The sequence below is a fragment of the Bufo bufo genome, chromosome 2, assembly GCF_905171765.1.
Source record: "Bufo bufo chromosome 2, aBufBuf1.1, whole genome shotgun sequence".
Lineage (NCBI taxonomy): Eukaryota > Metazoa > Chordata > Amphibia > Anura > Bufonidae > Bufo > Bufo bufo.
The window spans coordinates 503,097,338-503,119,185 of NC_053390.1; the positions used below are offsets into that span (position 1 = coordinate 503,097,338).

General features: G+C 44.4%; 1 protein-coding gene across 1 annotated transcript in view; it reads right to left on the reverse strand.

Moving 5' to 3' along the window:
* The window catches only part of MAST3 (microtubule associated serine/threonine kinase 3), a 163,412-nt gene that overhangs the window by 109,219 nt on the left and 32,345 nt on the right, over nt 1-21,848 (reverse strand). The window contains 4 exon segments of the mRNA XM_040417822.1: nt 27-105; nt 210-230; nt 3,666-3,738; nt 9,066-9,154. Of these exon segments, the coding sequence (XP_040273756.1) occupies nt 27-105; nt 210-230; nt 3,666-3,738; nt 9,066-9,154 (262 nt within the window).

The window sequence follows — 21,848 nt, forward strand, 5'->3', positions numbered from 1 at the left end:
ACACAAGAAATACATGTACATATTACCGAGAGAGTTGAGCTTGGAGTGTTGGTACCATATCCAGAAGAGGGAAGAGATGCCAGAGACCATCTACGCCCATCCGCTCTAAAAACAAATGATGTTAGATGGTTAGTATCCTCCTAATAATATAAGTATGGTCTTTCCATTTTAATATGCTTACAGGCATGCTAACATTCATCAGTAATTACCTGTCAGTGCGCGGTCCATGACTGCAAGCACCAAAGGATTAAGGCAACAAGAAGAGAAAGAAAATCAGTAAACAGCTAGATAAAATTGGTTTGGGAGACAAAAACAATCATCTTGAGGCATATACTTCCATACACAAAACGAATGTAATTCAATGAATGCTTGACAAATTAGAGGGTGGAAAGTATAACTTAAATCTACGCCTCCATTCTGGTAACCAAGAGGTGTCCCCATACTGCTTACTACCTGATGCCTGGATACTGTTAGACATGAAAAAGGCCTTATTTGAGAATTCTCCATGTTGCATCAGTCCGACGTTTTGTATTTCTACCATAAAGTTTCACAAAAAGTTAAAGTGAAGACATGGCTTGGTTACTAGTGAATATTGTGCTGTGTTCTTGGGGTGAGGTTTAATATGACGTAATTATAAGGGTTGTAAAACTTGTAGATTCTTAAAGGGGTATTCCCATCTCAGACATAGGTGCAGGTCCCACCTCTGGGACCTGCACCTATCTCGTAAACGCAGCCAAAAACAAAGCCGGCAAAGTGGTGCCCAGCAGTGCCGGGTCCAGCCACCACCAAGCTTTCCTATTGGCCAGCCAAAAATGCGCTTCTATGGGGCCGACGGAAATAGAAGAGGTCCCCATGTGAAGGAATATTAATGTAACAATGAGGTCATGTATGAAAATACATTGATGTCTTTGCACTGTGTAAGACTGTGGCATGATAAATATATACCTTCATCATCTAGGGTAAGACACTATTGTTTAAAGGGGCTGCCTCATCATGGACTATGGGGGGCATATCGCTAGGATATGCCCCCATTGTGTTATAGGTGCAGGTCTCAACGCTGGGACCCGCACCTATATCGAGAACGGAGCCCCGCAAGGTGGTGGCTGGAGGACTCCGGTCCGTCCACCACCAAGCCGACCCCCACTCCCATTAATTTCTTTGGGGCCAACGGAAATAGCTAAGCTCGGCTATTTTCGCCCCTCCTTCCCTCCTGGGGCCCTGTTCTCGATATAGGTGCAGGTCCAAATGATATGCCCCCACTGCCCATGATGAGACAACCCCTTTAAGGACAGACGGGCCACTGCCATTTGACCATTTACTATGTAATCACCATATCATCCAAGACTACCCAGATTTCTGCAGTCTGCCTGAATTTTCAGTCAACTGTGTATCCTGCTCTATCGGTTTTAGTGCTTTTCCAAGCAGAAATGTCTTGAAGACTTTATTTCAGAGTACGGGATTTTAAACAGAAATCCCAGTTAAGGTCCCCATAAAGATCAGTGTATTGCTGGCCTAAACCGCCGAGAACAGCCAAGCCAAACATGTATGTGTGTGGGGTAGCCAGGAGGGAATGGGGAGAGGGCTGTCGTCCAAATGACTGCTTGGCCGACAACTACTGAACGTGCATGGCCAGCCGTAGGCTCTGCTCACCACAGCATCATGGATGGATCCTGGTGGTCAAAATAACAAAGTTTGCTACATCATTCTACCCAGAAGAGGTATACATCATGTAAACCCAGAAATCACAATGGATCGGGCACATCTGAGTGAGAACAGTAGTATTCTAGGACTGCTGCTGGTACAGAGGAGACTGAAAGCAGTAAACGGGGTACACATTACACCTGTGTGTTATTAAAAGGGACTGATTTTGCAGTTTTTGTTGTTTTATTGCACTGCATCATTTTTCTTTTTACTGTCACAAGTTAAAATGAAAGGGGTTTTCCAGTACCCAACGAACCTTAATTAATTCTTAGTTTTCAATAGACTTGGACTGATTCACACAACCAGGATCGGTCCGAGATTAACACCACCCATGTGTCAGACGCATCTTCCAGACCGAGCTGTTCACGGTCGTGTGAATCATCCCTTATGTCGAAGTTACGTGAAATCCTAAGTCTGCATACATCACAACCCGTTTCCAGTCTGGTCTATGGACAATTACGTCACTTCTGCAGACCAGAAAGGAGGCGGTGCTGTGCACTGAGGAGTAGGATTTAGGAGTTTAAGCATGCGCCTGGGAGACTAATTCACACAGCCTGAGATGGTAAGCAAACTGGAAACTTTCTCCTACAGGTCAATTAGGTGGGTTGACAGGTCCCACTGGGTTCCAGGGAAAACAGGAGGAAACAGTTACCAACATGAACTAAAGGTGGATTTACACAGTGCAATAAAAGCAGATAATCAGGAGTGAACACTCGCTCCCGCAAATCTGCCCATGTAAAGGTGCAGCCAATCACCCGATGAACAAGTGAACTGCTTGATCCTGTAGTTCGTGCAGGCACACCAATCATCGTTTCTGGGAAGCAGATCGCGCTGTCTAAACAGCAACCTGCTGCCCAGAAACAATGCAAAAAAAGTGTGTGTCCCCCGTGGCCGTATTACGGCCCGTACACGGTGGGTCCGCAATACATGGGACACCACCTGTGTGCATTCCGCATCACGGATGTGGACCCATTCACAATGGGTCCACAAATCTGGAGATGCAGTGCAGAACAGAATGGATGCACTACGTACGGAGTGCTTTTGTGGGGTTCCGTTCCCTGCTTCCATTCCGCAAAAAGATAGGACAAGTTCTATCTTTTTGCAGAACAGACGGATCGCGGACCCCATTCAAGTGAATGGGGTCGCGAGTCGCATGTGGCTGCCCCACGGTCGGGCAGCACAGTTTGTGTGCAAGAGGCCTTAGTAATAGTATAGCAGACTTTTGTGTGTCACTTATACATGCATAGGTATTTTATTTCACAGATTTGTTCATTTTCTCCTTGCATATAGAGTATATACACACACACACACAGTCTGCTGCATACTTCCCTCTCACACACACACTATTACCTTTAATGAAAAATCATATTTCTACATACTTACAAACACAGCTTTCTTCTTCCTGGTTCTGGAACCTCTGTCAGCATGATCAACCCTATTAAACCAGGCATATGGTGCTCTGTACACTTCCCCCCCTCCCCTCTGATTGACAGGACTAGACCGCCATGTCTAATGGTGCCTGCACTGTGACTGACTAATAGTCACCGGTGGTCCAGTGTTACTATGTTATATGGAGTTACTGGTGTCAGTGTGTGTCCACTAAGAATTCAAGATTTTGACAATGTGCTGTGGCTTATATGTATACAATCATTTCAGGCAGCGGAGCCTGAGCAGAGAGAGGTGAGCGCTGTGCGGGAAGTAGAGAATACTTACCTTTCCATCCGGCAAACAGCTGCGCTCCTCCATTGAATGTGAAGCCGTTGGCACTTCCACTTACGGGTGGACTGACACGCCAGTGACTACAGCTGCTGGCAGGATGGAAAGATAAGTATTCTCTACTTCCATTTGTGCTGACATTTGTTGGATAACCCCATTTACTTATGTCAGATAAAAAAAAACAACTCGATAATCCAAATTTTTAAATGCTCTCTCAATAAAACCTGCAACATAAAAAGAAGACCTACTTGCGAGCAAAGGGGAAGTTAACAGATGCACTAGTGGAGAAGTTTCTTGGACTATCCAGGGGACTGCTTCCTGCTATGAAAAGCAAACAGATGATTAGAAAACATCAAATATAGTTGTATATTGCAATATAGCGGACAACCATAGGCCTATTGACAACATGCTCAGTGTTAAGGTAGGCATACACATTATAGGGGTTTTCCAGGATTCACACACTGATGGCCTATCCTCAGGATAATTCATCAATCTCAGGCCTCTTTCACACTACAGTATGTCCATTTCAGTGTTTTGCGTTCCGTTTTTCACGGATCCGTTGTCCCGTTTTTGGGTTCCGTTGTGTCTCCGTTTCCGTTCAGTATGTCCGCAAAAACCTTTCAGTATGGTTTCCGTATGGTTCCCGTATACGGTCCGTTTTTCACGGATCAAAAACGGAAGCCACCTGTATTTGTGCTCAGCCAAAGTTTGGCAACAAGAAACACATGGCCACAGTGGGCTGGGCCTAGCATTTGTTAATGACGGATCCGCAAAAAACGGATGACATACGGATGACATACGGATGCCTTCCGTATGCATTCCGTTTTTTTGCGGACCCATTGACTTTAATGGAGCCACGGACCGTGATTTGCGGAGAAACATAGGACATGTTCTATCTTTCCACGGCACGGAAATACTGAAATACTGAAACGGAATACACACGGAGACACTTCAGTATTTTTTGCTGAACCATTGAAATGAATGGTTCAGTATCTGTTCCGTATACTGAACTCAAAAAACGTCCAGTATACTGAACGCAAAATACTGTAGTGTGAAAGAGGCCTCAGATTGACAGGGGTCCGACCCTCGGGAACCCAACCAATCAGCTGTAAAAAGAGGCTGCGGCGCTCCATGAGTGCTTAGGCCTCTTCCTAAACCATGTGATGTCACATTCATTGCAATCCTTTTGTTCTCCTGGGAGATAAGATACCATAAAAAGTGCCTTTCTGCCCTCCACCTTATGAAAGCACACACACTTGCACATTTGGCCGAGTATGCAGGAGATGATGGAGACCTGCCAAACATCTAATCTGTATGGGAATTTCTTCCCCCGACTGTAAATGATGGGGTGGGGAGCAGGACCATGCTGTTGGATTTCAACATGTCTGATCCTTTTAGTGGGTTGTGAGGATAGCTGCTGGCCAAATAAGAATTCTACCATGTGTGACATCCTTACTCTCCAACTGTACTACTGGTATGATCTAAATCCACTGCCACTGAATACAACATGCAAACTATTTAATTACAGTTAATGATACACAAAAAATGTATACTGCAGTCATTTATTTTTTTCAACGGGAGTCAATATGAGAGGCATGCAGTGACATATATATTTAGTTATACACGTTCAAGCAGTAGTGTGAACACAACTTTACATAATTTCCTCAACAAGATCACTGCTTCCACCCTAGACCCAAGAGGACATAAGTATTGTCATACTAGAGTCCACAGCTTGCCATGTACAGTCAGGTCCATAAATATTGGGACATCAACACAATTCGAACATTTTTGGCTCTATACATCACCACAATGGATTTGAAATAAAACGAAGATGTGCTTTAACTGCAGACTGTCAGCTTTAATTTGAGGGTATTTACATCCAAATCAGGTGAACGGTGTAGGAATGACAACAGTTTGCATATGTGCCTCCCACTTGTTAAGGAACCAAAAGTAATGGGATAGAATAATAATCATAAATCAAACTTTCACTTTTTAATACTTGGTTGCAAATCCTTTGCAGTCAATTACAGCCTGAAGTCTGGAACGCATAGACATCACCAGACGCTGGGTTTCATCCCTGGTGATGCTCTGCCAGGCCTCTACTGCAACTGTCTTCAGTTCCTGCTTGTTCTTGGGGCATTTTCCCTTCAGTTTTGTCTTCAGCAAGTGAAATGCATGCTCAATCGGATTCAGGTCAGGTGATTGACTTGGCCATTGCATAACATTCCACTTCTTTCCCTTAAAAAACTCTTTGGTTGCTTTTGCAGTATGCTTTGGGTCATTGTCCATCTGCACTGTGAAGCGCCGTCCAATGAGTTCTGAAGCATTTGGCTGAATATGAGCAGATAATATTGCCCAAAACACTTCAGAATTCATCCTGCTGCTTTGGTCAGCAGTCACATCATCAATAAATACAAGAGAACCAGTTCCATTGGCAGCCATACATGCCCACGCCATGACACTACCACCAGCATGCTTCACTGATGAGGTGGTATGCTTAGGATCATGAGCAGTTCCTTCCCTTCCCCATACTCTTCTCTTCCCATCACTCTGGTACAAGTTGATCTTGGTCTCATCTGTCCGTAGGATGTTGTTCCAGAACCGTGAAGGCTTTTTTAGATGTCATTTGGCAAACTCTAATCTGGCCTTCCTGTTTTTGAGGCTCACCAATGGTTTACATCTTGTGGTGAACCCTCTGTATTCACTCTGGTGAAGTCTTCTCTTGATTGTTGACTTTGACACACATACACCTACCTCCTGGAGAGTGTTCTTGATCTGGCCAACTGTTGTGAAGGGTGTTTTCTTCACCAGGGAAAGAATTTTTCGGTCATCCACCACAGTTGTTTTCCGTGGTCTTCCAGGTCCTTTGGTGTTGCTGAGCTCACCGATGCATTGCTTCTCTTTAAGAATGTTCCAAACAGTTGTTTTGGCCACGCCTAATGTTTTTGCTATCTCTCTGATGGGTTTGTTTTGTTTTTTCAGCCTAATGATGGCTTGCTTCACTGATAGTGACAGCTCTTTGGATGTCTTAAGAGTTGACAGCAACAGATTCCAAATGCAAATAGCAGACTTGAAATGAACTCTGGACCTTTTATCTGCTCATTGTAATTGGGATAATGAGGGAATAACACACCTGGCCATGGAACAGCTGAAAAGCCAATTGTCCCATTACTTTTGGTCCCTTAACAAGTGGGAGGCACATATGCAAACTGTTGAAATTCCTACACCGTTCACCTGATTTGGATGTAAATACCCTCAAATTAAAGCTGACAGTCTGCAGTTAAAGCAAATCTAGTTCGTTTCATTTCAAATCCATTGTGGTGGTGTATAGAGCCAAAAATGTGCCAATGTCCCAATATTTATGGACCTGACTGTATATCTCAGGGAGGACTGTGTAGATTCAATCCCATCAAGCTGGTGAAGAGGACTATGTTGTCAGTCTCTTATCATGTGATGTGACTCCTGTTTCTGGATAGGGGGTCGAGTGTATGCCACATGATTCTAATCACAGCTGCTGACATCCTCCATTAGGGTATCACTGTATGGAGTCCTTTAACCCTTTGAAAAGTTTCTACATCCAACTACTATCTACCTCATCACGTCTTCTCTTGAAGGTACTTTGGACTGTATTATTAGGGCTGATTCCCGCAAGCATGTGTGAGCGTGATCCTCCGTTCTGGACTTGCAGGTGCGCACAGCATCATCATGATATATAATGCTAGGTGCCTCTGCTTGACCTTACTTCTACAGGATCATACTAACAGCTTTACTTCAGTATAATTCTGCAGAAGTAAGGTCAAGCAGAGGAACCGAACATTATAAATTATGTCATGCGCCTCTTAAATCCAGAACAGAGGATCCCGCTCACACACACAGAGCACGATTCCTGCAATGGAATCGCTCCTGTGAAACAGCTCTTCGAGAAACCTCTAACCTCAAATGGTTTTGAGACCATAAGGAAGACCTAGGATCCTGTAGGCCACCTAAAGGCAGCAAATATTATAAACTAAATCAGAAATTAACAGCACGGTGGCTCAGTGGTTAGCACTTGCAGCGCTGGGGTCCTAAGGTTTGAATCCGACCAAGGACAACATCTGCATGGAGTTTGTATGTTCTCTCCATGTTTGTGTGAGTATTCTCTAGGTACTTCGAATTCCTCCCACACTCCAAAGACAAAATGATAGAGAACTTAGATTGTGAGCTTTACTGGAGACAGCAAGTAATGATAATGTCTGTAAAGCGCTGAGGAATATGTAAGGAATATATTTAAAGGGAACCTGTCACCATGTTCTGACATATAAAACCAAATGTACCATAATGCTTGTTTATCCTGATAGTTCCCAGTGATCGATCCATAATCTTCTCAGGACTAACCTGTCCTATTTTATCGCCCTATAACGCTTTCCCGACTTATGCTAATTAACAGAAAAGAGTCATATCTTACATGCTTGACCAGAGAAGAGTCATATTTTCTCCGAGTCAAGCTCCTCAGCTCCGCCTAAGAAACGCCCCTACAGATAAAATCTCACGTGAACTTCCTTGCTTCGAGTCTAGGTAAGCACACCCCCTAACCATCCCCTCTTTTGTTAGCTTGACAGTCTGCAGTGTGGCCGGGATCGCATAAGTCTTGCACATGTGCGGTGCGCTCCTTGGTAAGCCGCGATCCCGTCTCCGGCTGTTAGTTGGGTTTCAGCGGCCTACTGTGCATGCGCTAGACTTGTGCCATCCTGGCCGCACTGCAGGCTGTCAATCTAACAAAAGAGGGGACTGTTGGGGGGCGTGCTTACCTAGACTCGAAGTAAGGAAGCCTCATTTGCATACGACCTACGGAGGAATAAAAGTTGTTTTACAGCGATCATGCGCCTCAGACATCTTACACAAGAACATAATTAGAAGCCGGATGTTAACAGCTTTAAAAAGGTACTGCTGGCGGTTTATGGTCCATTTTGGTGCTGACCGGTTCCCTTTAAGTGAGTAAAATAAGGCCTCTTTCAAACGAATGATATGGATTGTGTCAGGATGCGTTCAGTGAAACTCGCACCATTTTGCAAGCAAGTTCAGTCGGTTTTGTCTGCGATTGCGTTCAGTTTTTTCGGCACGGGTGCAATGCGTTTTGATGCTTTTTTTCACGCAGAAGGTTTACAAACAATATCTCCTAGCAACCATCAGTGAATTGCATCCGCACTTACTTTCAGATGCAATGCGTTTTTCACTGAAGCCCCATTCACTTCTATGGGGACAGGGCTGCGTGAAAATGCAGAATATAGAAAATGCTGCGTTTTTCACGCAACGCAGAACTGATGAGTGAAAAAAAAAACAAAAAAAAAAAAAACACATCATGTACACAGCCCCATTGAAATGAATGGGTCAGGATTCTGTGCAGATGCTAAGCGTTCACATCACACGCTCACAATCTAAGGTTCCTATCAGTATGTCTTTGGAGTGTGGGAGGAAACCCACACAAACACGGGGAGAACATACAAACTCCATGCAGATGTTGTCCTTTGTTATTTTCAAACCTAGGAGCTCAGACTGCAAGGCACCAGTGCTGACCACTGAGCCGCCCAAGATCTTATGTGGCTACTGCATATAATTTTCATAAGATGCAAAGTTCTATAACCGTACAGTGTATACTTATCAGAACTAACCTGTAGGTATAGAAAGTGGTGATAATGGACGGGACAGTGTAGGTGAGGGTGATCCCACCACCAAACTCTTCCTGTTGTTGCTCCTACAGCTGTAGACAGAACAAACCTTATCATTTTACTCCAATCAAAGGCTCATAGAATAGAAATACAAGCAGAGATGTGAGGTAGGAGATCATCAAGTCACAATGCATAACTAGAACATATGTACAAAACACACAAGGAACAAACTTCTGCCCTGAGTACTACTACCACTACAACCAGTGATTTCCTGAAAATGGAGCTTGCAGAAAGCATTTTGCCATTTGCTATCATAGAAGATCAAGAGGGCTTTCCCAGGAGTTTTATACTCATCACCTACCCTCAAGTGGGGGTCCCTGGTGCATGATGACCAAAATCAGTAAAAATTCAGTGTGCAGAATAAATACTTTTATAATATGACTATAGTTAGAATAGTTTCAATATTTTTTGGAAGAGGCAAAACCAGATGCGTTTATTTTTACATGTAAAACTTGAAAAGGGGGTTATTTACAACACGGTAATAAATTTGTGTCTTTTTATATTTAAAAATATATATTTTTTAAAATGTTATTACTTTTATTTATACAGGTGCTTCTGATGTCTTCCTATTAAGCCCTGTCACAGACAGTGCTTATTAGGAAAATTACCACGGCAGGCCTGGGAGCATTCCTAAGGCCAAATGCTACCATGACAACTGAACGGTACCCTACACTGCAGGGGAAAAGAGGGTGATCGGAGGTCAGAGGGATCTACCTCCCTCAGACTAACTGCTCAGATGCCACAGCTGCTATTGACTGTGGCATCTGGGGGATTAAAGGGAGTCTGTCACCACATTTGGGCATATTAGACCGATCAAATAGGGTTATATGATCCACCCAGAACTTAAAAACAGTACCTTTGTTGTAGAAAACTGACTTTTCTTTTAGCCGAAAATGAACTTATAAGGTTATGTTAATGAGCCCTCTCAAGTGCCCAGGGCGGTCTCTCAATCCTCGGAGCCCCAGGCAGCACCTCCTAAACGGCTCATAACCCCGCCCTCCGTGCGCCTCTGCCCGCCCGTTTACTCCCCTCCCCTGTCCTTTTCCACTGCGGCTGTGCGGTCCAAATCATAGCGGGCGCATGCGCAATGCGATGCCCGCTCCTGGCAGGGCATCGCGATACCTACTGCGCATGCGCCCGCTACGATTTGGACCGCACAGCCACAGTGGAAAAGGACAGGGGAGGGGAGTAAACGGGCGGGCAGAGGCGCACGGAGGGCGGGGTTATGAGCCGTTTAGGAGGTGCTGCCTGGGGCTCCGAGGATTGAGAGACCGCCCTGGGCACTTGAGAGGGCTCATTAACATAACCTTATAAGTTCATTTTCGGCTAAAAGAAAAGTCAGTTTTCTACAACAAAGGTACTGTTTTTAAGTTCTGGGTGGATCATATAACCCTATTTGATCGGTCTAATATGCCCAAATGTGGTGACAGACTCCCTTTAAATGATCAGGATCAGAGATCTCCAATCCTGGTCAATGCAGTTCGGAGTCTTTAGAAAGAAAAAATAATGGAGTGAGCTTTCCATTATTATGCCACTTTAATGTCACTCAGCATAAAGATTCCATGCACATTAATCTTGCAGATGCAAGAAGAAAAACACTCAGCTGAGAACTGTCTTTAGGAGACTGTTTTCAGCTAGAGAGAAGAGATAGTGCTCAGGTGGGTGCTTCTGCCCCTCAATTTAGTGATCATGGGGGACTCAGCAGCCGGACACCTACCAGTCAGACCCACCATGTCAACAGTTTTTTGAACCAGTATAAAATATTTCTGAGATTTTAATACTGATGACCTATCCTCTGGATGGGTCATTAGTACCTGATCGGTGGGGATCCGACACCAGGGACCCCCGCCGATCAGCTGCTTGAGAAAGAATGGCTGCTCCCGTAAGCCTTCTCTGTGTTTACCAAGGATCCAGAGGATAGGTCATTAGTATTAAAGGGGCTGTCTCATTTCAGCAAATGTCATTTATCATGTAGAGAAAGTTAATACAAGGCACTTACTAATGTATTGTGATTGAATCCAGCCAGCAAAGGAAGTAATATGGACAATTTTTCCATCACATTATACACTACTCGTTTCAAAGGTTACGACCACTCTGCAATCCAGTAGAAGTGGCCGTGCTTGCACACTATAGAAAAAAAATGTTGGCCTCTCTGGTGGCCGAGACCGGGGGAGCTCACATAGGCTGGTGCTTTTTTCTATAGTGTACAAGCACGGCCACCGCTGATGGATTGCAGGGTGGTCGTAACCATGGAAACGACCAGTGTATAATGTGATGGAAAAATGAATCCAGCCGGCAAAGGAAGCAATATGGACAATCACAATACATTAGTAAGTAGCTTGTATTAACTTTCTCTACATGATAAATGCTATTGGATGAAGTGACACAACCCCTTTAACATCTCGGGAAAACCCCTTTAAACCTTCAATAACTACCGGCATGAGCTATCCAGAACTCATCATACACATGCATGCTCAGCCGGACTGTGGACGCATGTATTCTCAGAGGGGAAGGGATAAGCTGCTGCCAGACACCACTGGTGGAAGCTTTACTCAGAGTAAAGGATTGCGTAGGTTGAAATTGCTGTTGGCTGCATGAGCGTTTGGCCACCTCTTAGAAGCGCTGACGATGAGGAAGCACTGCACACATATGACGAAGGGAAGCAATGCTTCATCCTCATTGTTGCTTGCAGACACTACAACAGGCCATGTGTAGACATATGTCACCACAACTATCTGACGTGGTTCATTTAGACTTCCTGTTTCCACAAGGCATTCTTGTAACACCCACAAAAACATGGGCTGAAGTAAGCATTGGCAAAAACCCTGCTCTGTCATCTGAATGGAACATCAGTTCTTTCAGTAAGAGGTCGTGATGCCACACCGTGAGCAGTCTGAACAGTAAAACAAGGCATATCCATGTCCTGCAATCACAACTGTGATATTATTTATGAAAAACATTTCCCAACATGTGGAAATTCCTGCCGACGAGACGCCATGACTCAGATATGTCACTGTGGGCCACAGGGAAATGATGCTGCAAAATGGAGTCTGGATTGTAAAGCATTTTGTGCAGGAATAAAGGAGAAATGCTATATCTATATATAGTCATTTACATTTTTGTTTTTTACAATAGAAGTCTAGGGTGACGCATCTGTCTGAGGCATCCGTTAAAGGGGTATTCCGGTTACCATAAATATAACTTATGTTTTACACTAATTCATCATCAGTAATTTCCTAATAGAATGTAAATTTCACATATTTACTGTTCAGTAGTTATGTTACCCACTGTATTTCCTCATGAATTACCGTGGCATCGACCGGTAGTTCTGAGCCTTTGTTAGGTCCAGCATGCTCAGTGTGCTGATGATTACTGAGTAGAGGGGGCAGCCAATCAGTGAACAGCAACACTCACTGCAGGAAAGCTAGGGATTGTGGGGATTGTAGTCTTGTGAGGGAAGATCAAGCACCATGATATGTGTTACAGGCTCACACAGGAGCTAGACAAATGGACTGCAAGGTAATGAAGCTCTGGTGATATGTATAGGTATGGCTTCTTGTTGGGTCACAGCTTGCAGCCTTAATGCAGTTTTTCAAAAATAAAGCTACTTTACCGGAATACCCCTTTAACATACACAATTTTTTTTTTTTATGTTAAACGTATGAAAAAAATCTTCATGTGCACCCACAGTTAGGGCTCATGCACAAGAACATGGGCCAAGGGTCCGTAATATACGGGCATCACTTGACCGGGTCCGCAATCCGCAAGATATGGAGCAGTCCGGAGGGAAGGAGCGGAAGCCCACAGAAGCAGTATGGAGCGCTTCCATGGGATTTCAGTCCGTGCCCCTGCACCACAAAAAAAAGAGAACACGTTCTAGTTTTTTGTGGTGCGGACTGAATATTGCAAATCATGGGCCCATTCAAGTGAATGGATCTGCATCCGGTACGCGTGCATTGTGGATTTCTATTTGCAATGCTATGAGCCCTTAGCTAGATGCCTATACATACAGTGGACTACGCCGATCAGAAACAAACAGGAAATTGTGCAAAGGTGGCATCCAATGACAGCGCCTCACATTTAAAGTCGCCGCACTCTTCAGTACACCTCACACTACAGTGTTTGCCCAAGTATATTGTATGACTGTGTGCTAGATTGTACGCAACTGTTTGCAAAGAGCTGAAGCACCTGAAAATTTTAGGAGGGGTGTCCATATACTTTTGATGATATCGTTTACAGGGCACTATAATTCCGCTAGCTGGGGTCTAGATGGCTACTGTTCAGGTGGTCCATGAAATTCCTAGAGCTCTCCAATCAACCATTTCAACACCTTCTGACTGTGAGGTCATAGGAGTTTTATTTCCCATTAAATAATCCAAGACAGCCCTTTCCTTGGTATTTTACCAAGTCTGTAAACCACGATTCAATTTAATGTGAAAGTCTGGTCACTAAAGGCAAAAATAAATAAATAAATAAATAAATAAATAAATAAAGCGATTGTATTGGAAGCAAACAATATGAAATAACAGGGTACCGTGCTTTATTTAAAGAGTACTCAAGTTGGAAGATCTTAGGATGTTTAAAAAGGTCAAATCGGCATTAAAATATTTCAATGTAATTTTTCCTTTGATTTAAGTAAGAGTTAAAGCGCACTACCAGCAGCAAAAGGTTCTGCTGTCGTGTCATTTTGTTGCCAGATGTTTAACTAGAGAGAACAAAGAGTAGGGGGATGTCTATTCTGAACTTCAAGCCATCTGCCGCTTCATCAACACCCATTTATCTGGAGGTAGGAAACGGGTATTTAAGGAACAAAGTGAAACCCACCACCCAGTTATGTAAAGTAAGCCGAGGTAAGATCACTCGCAAAATGCAAATTTGGGTTTTGGAACACAATACAGCAAAATCTAAAAGGGACAATGGGGAAATGTATCAATTTTGGCACAACTAGTATGAATGGAGGGACATGACACATGCTCAACCTGCACAAAGGGGAATGGGACCCCTGTTCTCTGGATTGGTGTTTTGACCAGTGGGACCCCCACCCACCCGATCCAGAGAACAAGGGATCAATTAGTTATCCCCTATCCTGTGTACTGACGTCCCTCTAATCCCTAGTACTACTTAGGTTTAAGGCCACAGAACTTTATTTTTATTTTTTCTGATGTTGGATTCAGCAGAGTCAGCTATTTTTCAATGACCTAGCCGTGAAAGCCTGTGTTTTGCAGGATGAACCGTATTTTTTTTTTCATCTCGGTGTACAGGTTTATTAACTTTTTTGAGCGACAATTGGGGTGGGGGGGTGATAGCACTTTATATTTACAACGTTCACCATGCGACGTAACTAGCATGCTACTTTTACGCCGTTGCACTCCAAGAACTGTACCTTATACATTTTACCAGTGACAGACTGCCTATTAGGCCGTTCACCTGTGGCACAGTCTAATAGACATACAGTCATGGCAGTCCTGGGGGCTTTGTTAGGCAATCTGAGGCTCCATTCATCAGGGACTGATGGAGAGTGGGAGCACCCTCCCTATGTCTAAATACTTGGATGCCATAGTTACTACTGATCATGGCATCTAGAGAGTTAAACAAGTGGGATTCCTCTCTGATCCTACAGTGGGAGCCCGCTTCGGACACTGTGGGCCACTGCAATGTTTGTGCAGTCTGACTGTACGGACAGTGCTCACGATTCTGATAAAATGAGAACTGATATTAATTGAAATAGCAATTAATGTAATAAATTAGATTAAAGAGGACCGTTCAACTGGATATCCTTAATCTAATTATTATTATCCTACCTTATAGGGCGGCCCCCACTGATGTCTTGGCACTTTTTTTTTTTTTTCTCTAAAGAACCCCCGTTCGTCAGCAGATATTTTGGCGCCTCATATGCTAATGAGGCAACTCGGTTATACTAGGTGTGGACTTGTATTTCTCCTGGGCGCGGTTATCTTCTCCCTGGTTGCGAGCGCATCCAATCAGAGCGCCCCGCTCTTAGCCAGGGAGAAGGAGCTCAAGTTCTCGCGAGAACTTGAGCTCCTTCTCCCGCGAGAACTTGAGCTCCTTCTCCCTGGCTAAGAGCGGGGTTCTTTAGAAAAAAATAAATAAAGTGCCAAGACATCAGTGGGGGCCGCACTATAAGGTAGGATAATAATTAGATTAAAGCGAACCTTTCACCAGGATTTCACTTAATAAACTATTACCAGTACCTTATAGATTATCCTCATTGTGGTTCAATGCATTCTTGTCCCGCTTTCCTGGGATGTATATTGATGAAAAAAACGACTTATAAAGTCATTGTCTCCAGCTCCTGAAGGAAACGCTAGAAGTCAAGGGGGTAGCCCGTCCCTCACTCCGGGCTGTAACTGCCCTGCCCTAACCCCTCCTCTAAGTAGTGTAACTGACACCCGGCTCAGTCGCCGGGACCGCGCTTGTACTGGAGGCGCATGCGCCGTCGGTCTCAGTAGCAGCGCGATCCCGTCTATCACGCTGACTGAAGCGCGATCCTGTAAGTGAATCGCGCATGCGCCGTCCGTCCCCGATGCCCCCCTGCTTCTGTTCTTCAGGCGCGCGCGCCCCAGTCTTCACGATAGACGGGATTGCGCTGCTACTGAGACAGACGGCGCTTGCGCCGCCAGTACAAGCGCGGCCCCGGCGACTGAGCCGGGTGTCAGTTACACTACTTAGAGGAGGGGTTAGGGCAGGGGAGTTACAGCCCGGAGTGAGGGAAGGGCTACCCCCTTGACTTCTAGCGTGACTTCAGGAGCTGGAGACGATGACTTTATAAGTCGTTTTTTTCATCAATATACATCCCAGGAAAGCGGGACAAGAATGCATTGAACCACAATGAGGATAATCTATAAGGTACTGGTAATAGTTTATTAAGTGAAATCCTGGTGAAAGGTTCGCTTTAAGGATATCCAGGTGAAAGGTCCTCTTTAAGGCTAGGTCTACACGATGACATTTGTCACACTAATGTCCCGCAACAATTTTTATAATGGCAGTCTAGGGTGTCGCACTGCAACATGCTGTGACGCGACAGTCGCAGAAGAAAATCCATTCGAGATGTTGCGGTGTAGTTGTGCCCTGTCGCGCGACAAATGTCGTCGTGTAGACCTAGCCTAAATGCCCAGCCCTACTATATCTGTTTTCTGCAGAATTGCAGTGCTTTTCACTTTTTACAATGCAAAAGGTGAAATCAACGGTGAAAACTGTTGTGGAATTCCAGTCAATGGTGTTCACTGGGAGATTTGGGTATCAGTCGTGCAACGGACTTAATGTATTGTGGTTTCTGTTATAAACCGTACCAACGCCAAAGTGCGAGCAAAGCCTAAATACACTGTTACCACTAGTAATAAAATAGTAAGCGGTGACTAGGAGGGATGATTAAATGTCTATGTCCCTTACTAAGGGCTCATGCCCACGAGCGTACTGGCTCAGTGCCTGTACTGTGGACCGCAAACCAACGGTCTGCAATATACAGGCACTGGGCGTGTGCACTCTGTGGTGCAAATGCGGACCCACTGACTTGAATGGGTCTGCAATCTGCAACATACGACCAAAGATGGGACTTCACCTTTCTTTTGCAGAGTGGAGGCAATACGAAGCACTTCCGATCCATGCTTCTGCACCGCAAAAACTTAGAACATGTTGGTCGTATGTTGCAGATCACAGACCCATTCAAGTCAATTGGTCAGCATCCGCAAAACGTAGTGCACACAGCCGGTACCCATAAATTGTGGACCGCAGCATGGGCACTGAGCCAGTATGCTTGTGGGCATGAGCATTTTGTGCCTTAGGCTACTTTCACACTCTCGTTTGGTGCAGATCCGTCATGGATCTGTGGACGGATCAGTTCAGAACGGATCCATATGCATTATCTTTAACATGGCCAAGACGGATCTGTCTTGAACTCCATTGAAAGTCAATGGAGGACGGATCAGTTTTCTGTTGTGCCATATGTACGGCTCAGTTTCGTCAAACGTGTCCGCCTCCAAAGCGGACTAGAGACAGAACGGAGACAAACTGATGCATTCTGAGCGGATCCTTTTCCATTCAGATTGCATTAGGGTAAAACTGATCCGTTTTGGACCGCTTGTGAGAGCCCTGAACGGATCTCACAAACGGAAAGCCAAAACGCCAGTGTGAAAGTAGCCTTAAACCTGGCACCATGAAAGCTGAATGCCATCTAAAGGCAGCTTGTTATAAGTGTGCATACAGAAATAGCTGTCAATCACAGATCAGACCGCCCACATAGCTAATGAGTTCTGAAACAGCAGAGGTTAAAATGAATAAATGATTTTCTATGAGACTATACATCTGCTCAGCTCCTCCTGCTCTAAGGCCCCTTTCACACGAGCGAGTATTCCGCGCGGATGCGATGCGGGAGGTGAACGCATTGCACCCGCACTGAATACCGACCCATTCATTTCTATGGGGCTGTTCACATGAGCGGTGATTTTCACGCATCACTTATGCGTTGCGTGAAAATCGCAGCATGTTCTATATTCTGCGTTTTTCACGCAACGCAGGCCCCATAGAAGTGAATGGGGTTGCGTGAAAATCGCAAGCATCCGCAAGCAAGTGCGGATGCGGTGCGATTTTCATGCAAGGTTGCTAGGAGACGATCGGGATGGAGACCCGATCATTATTATTTTCCCTTATAACATGGTTATAAGGGAAAATAATAGCATTCTGAATACAGAATGCAAAGTAAAATAGCACTGGAGGGGTTAAAAAATTTTTTTTTTTAAATTTAACTCACCTTAATCCACTTGCTCGCGTAGCCCGGCATCTCCTTGTGTCTTCTTTGTTGAAGGACCTGTGGTGAGCATTAACTATAGTTCAAGGACCTGGGATGACGTCACTCCGGTCATCACATGGTACGTCACATGATCTTTTACCATGGTGAATCACCATGGTAAAAGATCATGTGACGTACCATGTGATGACCGGAGTGACGTCATCCCAGGTCCTTGAACTATAGTTAATGCTCACCACAGGTCCTTCAACAAAGAAGACACAAGGAGATGCCGGGCTACGCGAGCAAGTGGATTAAGGTGAGTTAAATTTTTTATTTATTTTTTTAACCCCTCCAGTGCTATTTTACTTTGCATTCTGTATTCAGAATGCTATTATTTTCCCTTATAACCATGTTATAAGGGAAAATAATACAATCCACAGAACACCGATCCCAAGCCCGAACTTCTGTGAAGAAGTTCGGGCTTGGATACCAAACACGCACGATTTTTCTCACGCGAGTGCAAAACGCATTACAATGTTTTGCACTCGTGCAGAAAAATCGCGGGTGTTCCCGCAACGCACCCGCACATTTTTCCGCAACGCCCGTGTGAAAGAGGCCTTATACATGCTACAGGGAGACATCTCTCTTTGGAAGCCCTCTCATTACTATCTATGGACACATGCTTCTCCTGTGGTATTACACACTGTTGCACTGCAGGCTACAACTGATCGATGTGAAAACAAAAATCTGTCATTGGGTTATTTTGGCAGGGGGGGGGGGGGGGGGGGGGGGAGACAGTATTTTAGATATAATTGGCTATAAAATTGATTTTTGCATCTTATTTCATGACAGCTCATTTATTTCTTCAACAATTTTACACACAAAAACAGGCATGGCAGCACAATATTTCACGTACAAACAATAAAACTGGGAAATAGGGATTATATTAAATTAAAGTGGTATTATACCTACTATAAATGAAAAATAGAAGCTCTTTGCGCACATTTTTGATCAAACGTGTGTTGGGCCCATCTACCAGGCGTCAAGGTGGCTTCCGCAGATGGGTCCCTAACACTCAGGCTCCTTGCAGACGGGCGTTTCTCCCACAGCGAGCTTATATCAGCACCCGGCCTGACCTCCCATCGCTGCCGGGAGTCACATAGCATTATATTGATTTATGATGCTATGTAACCCTTACAGTTCTGGAATGTACTGGATAACACAGACATAATGCTGCCAGGGTTATCCAGTACATTCCAGAACTTTAAGGCCCCTTCCACACGGGCGAGATTTCCGTACGGGTGCAATGCGTGAGGTGAACGCATTGCACCCGCACTTAATCCGGACCCATTTATTTCTATGAGGCTGTTCACATGAGCGGTGATTTTCACGCATCACTTGTGCATTGCGTGAAAAATCGCAAAATGCTCCTCTTTGTGCGTTTTCCACGCAACGCAGGCACCATAGAAGTGAATGGGGCTGCGTGAAAATCGCAAGCATCAACAAGCAAGTGCTGATGCGGTGCGATTTTCACGCACGTTGCTAGGAGACGATCAGGATGGGGACCAGATCATTATTATTTTCCCTTATAACATGGTTATAAGGAAAAATAATAGCATTCTGAATACAGAATGCATAGTACAATAGGGCTGGAGGAGTTAAAAATTTTTTTAAAATAATTTAACTCACCTTAATCCACTTGTTCGCGCAGCCCGGCTTCTCTTCTGTCTTCATCTTTTCTGTGCACAGGAAAAGGACCTGTGGTGACGTCACTATGCTCATCACATGGTCCTTCACATGATCCATCACCATGGTAAAAAAAATATCGTGTGATGGACCATGTGATGAGCGCAGTGACGTCATCAAAGGTCCTATTCCTCAAAAAAAGAACAGAAGAGAAGCTGGGCTGCGCAAACAAGTGGATTAAAGATGAATTAAATTAATTTTATTTTAACCCCTCCAGCCCTATTGTACTATGCATTCTGTATTAAGAATGCTATCATTTTCCCTTATAACCATGTTATAAGGGAAAATAATACAATCTACACAACCCCGATCCCAAACCCGAACTTCATTGAAGAAGTTCGGGTACCAATTATCAAACATGGCGATTTTTATCACGCACGTGCAAAACGCATTACAATGTTTTGCACTCGCGCTGAAAAATCGTGCATTTTCCTGCAACGCACCCACATCTTATCCGGGCCAAAAACATGACGCCCGTGTTAGAGGCCTAAGGGTTACATAGCATTATAAATCAATATAATGCTATGTGACTCCCAGCAGCAATGGGAGGTCAGGCCGGGTGCTGCGATGCGGACTCGCTGCGGGAGGAATGCTCGTCTGCAAGGGTCCTAACAGAACTCCCTCTCCTGGTCCTAACCTAAGCCTACAATGTTCAGGGCGGTGTAGGAACCAACTACATTTATACTCTACTCAGAAGCCCTGGGCAGATGGGCGGGGAGTACTCAATCCAAATGTGCTAAATATGCTAGTCTAAAATTTTCTTGCAGTATGTTTGGAGGGTAGCTCCCTCCTTTAGATTGAGCACTCCCCGCCCATCTGCCCATGGCTTCTGAGCAGAGTATAAATGTAGCTGGTTCCTACACCACCCTGAACATTGTAGGCTTAGGTTAGGCCCAGGAGAGGCAGTTCTGTCAGTGACCCATCTGTGGAAACCACCTTGACGCCTGGTAGATGGGCCCGACACACGTTTGTTCAAAAATGTGTGCAAAGAGATTCAATTTTTTTCATTTATAGTAGGTATAATACCACTTTAATTTAGTATAATCCCCATTTCCCAGTTTTATTGTTTGTATGCGAGATGTTGTGCTGCCATGCCTGTTTTTGTTTGCTTCCTGCATGCTAGCTTTATGGATGTGCTAGTCTAAATTTTCTTGTAGTACAATTTTACACAGACATTTTTTAATACCCTAAAAGCACAATCATTTAGGCCTCTTTCACAGGAGCGATATGGATTGTGTCAGGATCTGTCCAGGGAAAAACTGATGGATTTGCACGATTGTATCCGGATTGCGTGCGTTTTTCACACATGTGAAGTAAAATTGTAGAATAATCTACATCTCGGTGAAAAACGCATTGCATCCAGATATCTTCAATTTTTCATGCAAGCCCCATTCACTTCTATGGAGTCGGAGCTGTGTGAAAAACACAATTCAGAACATGCTGCGATTTTTCCTGAATGGAAAGATGATGCGTGAAAAACGATGCTTATGTGCACAGACCTACTGAAATGTAAGTCAGGATTCAGTCCAGATGCTATGCGTTCACTACACGCATCGGAAAATTTGCTTGAGTGAAAGAGACCTTAAAAAGAAAAAAAAAAAAAAAAAAGAAAAAGAAAAATTTATATTATATTATAATATATATATATATATATATATATATATACACACACACACACACACACACACAGCTCAAAAAAATAAAGGGAACACTTAAACAACACAATGTAACTCCAAGTCAATCACACTTCTGTGATATCAAACTGTCCACTTAGGAAGCAACACTGAGTGACAATCAATTTCACATGCTGTTGTGCAAATGGGATAGACAATAGGTGGAAATTATAGGCAATTAGCAAGACACCCCCAATAAAGGAGTGGTTCTGCAGGTGGTAACCACAGACCACTTCTCAGTTCCTATGCTTCCTGGCTGATGTTTTGGTCACTTTTGAATGCTGGCGGTGCTTTCACTCTAGTGGTAGCATGAGACGGAGTCTACAACCCACACAAGTGGCTCAGGTAGTGCAGCTTATCCAGGATGGCACATCAATGCGAGCTGTGGCAAGAAGATTTGCTGTGTCTGTCAGCGTAGTGTCCAGAGCATGGAGGCGCTACCAGGAGACAGGCCAGTACATCAGGAGACGTGGAGGAGGCCGTAGGAGGGCAACAACCCAGCAGCAGGACCGCTACCTCCGCCTTTGTGCAAGGAGGAACAGGAGGAGCACTGCCAGAGCC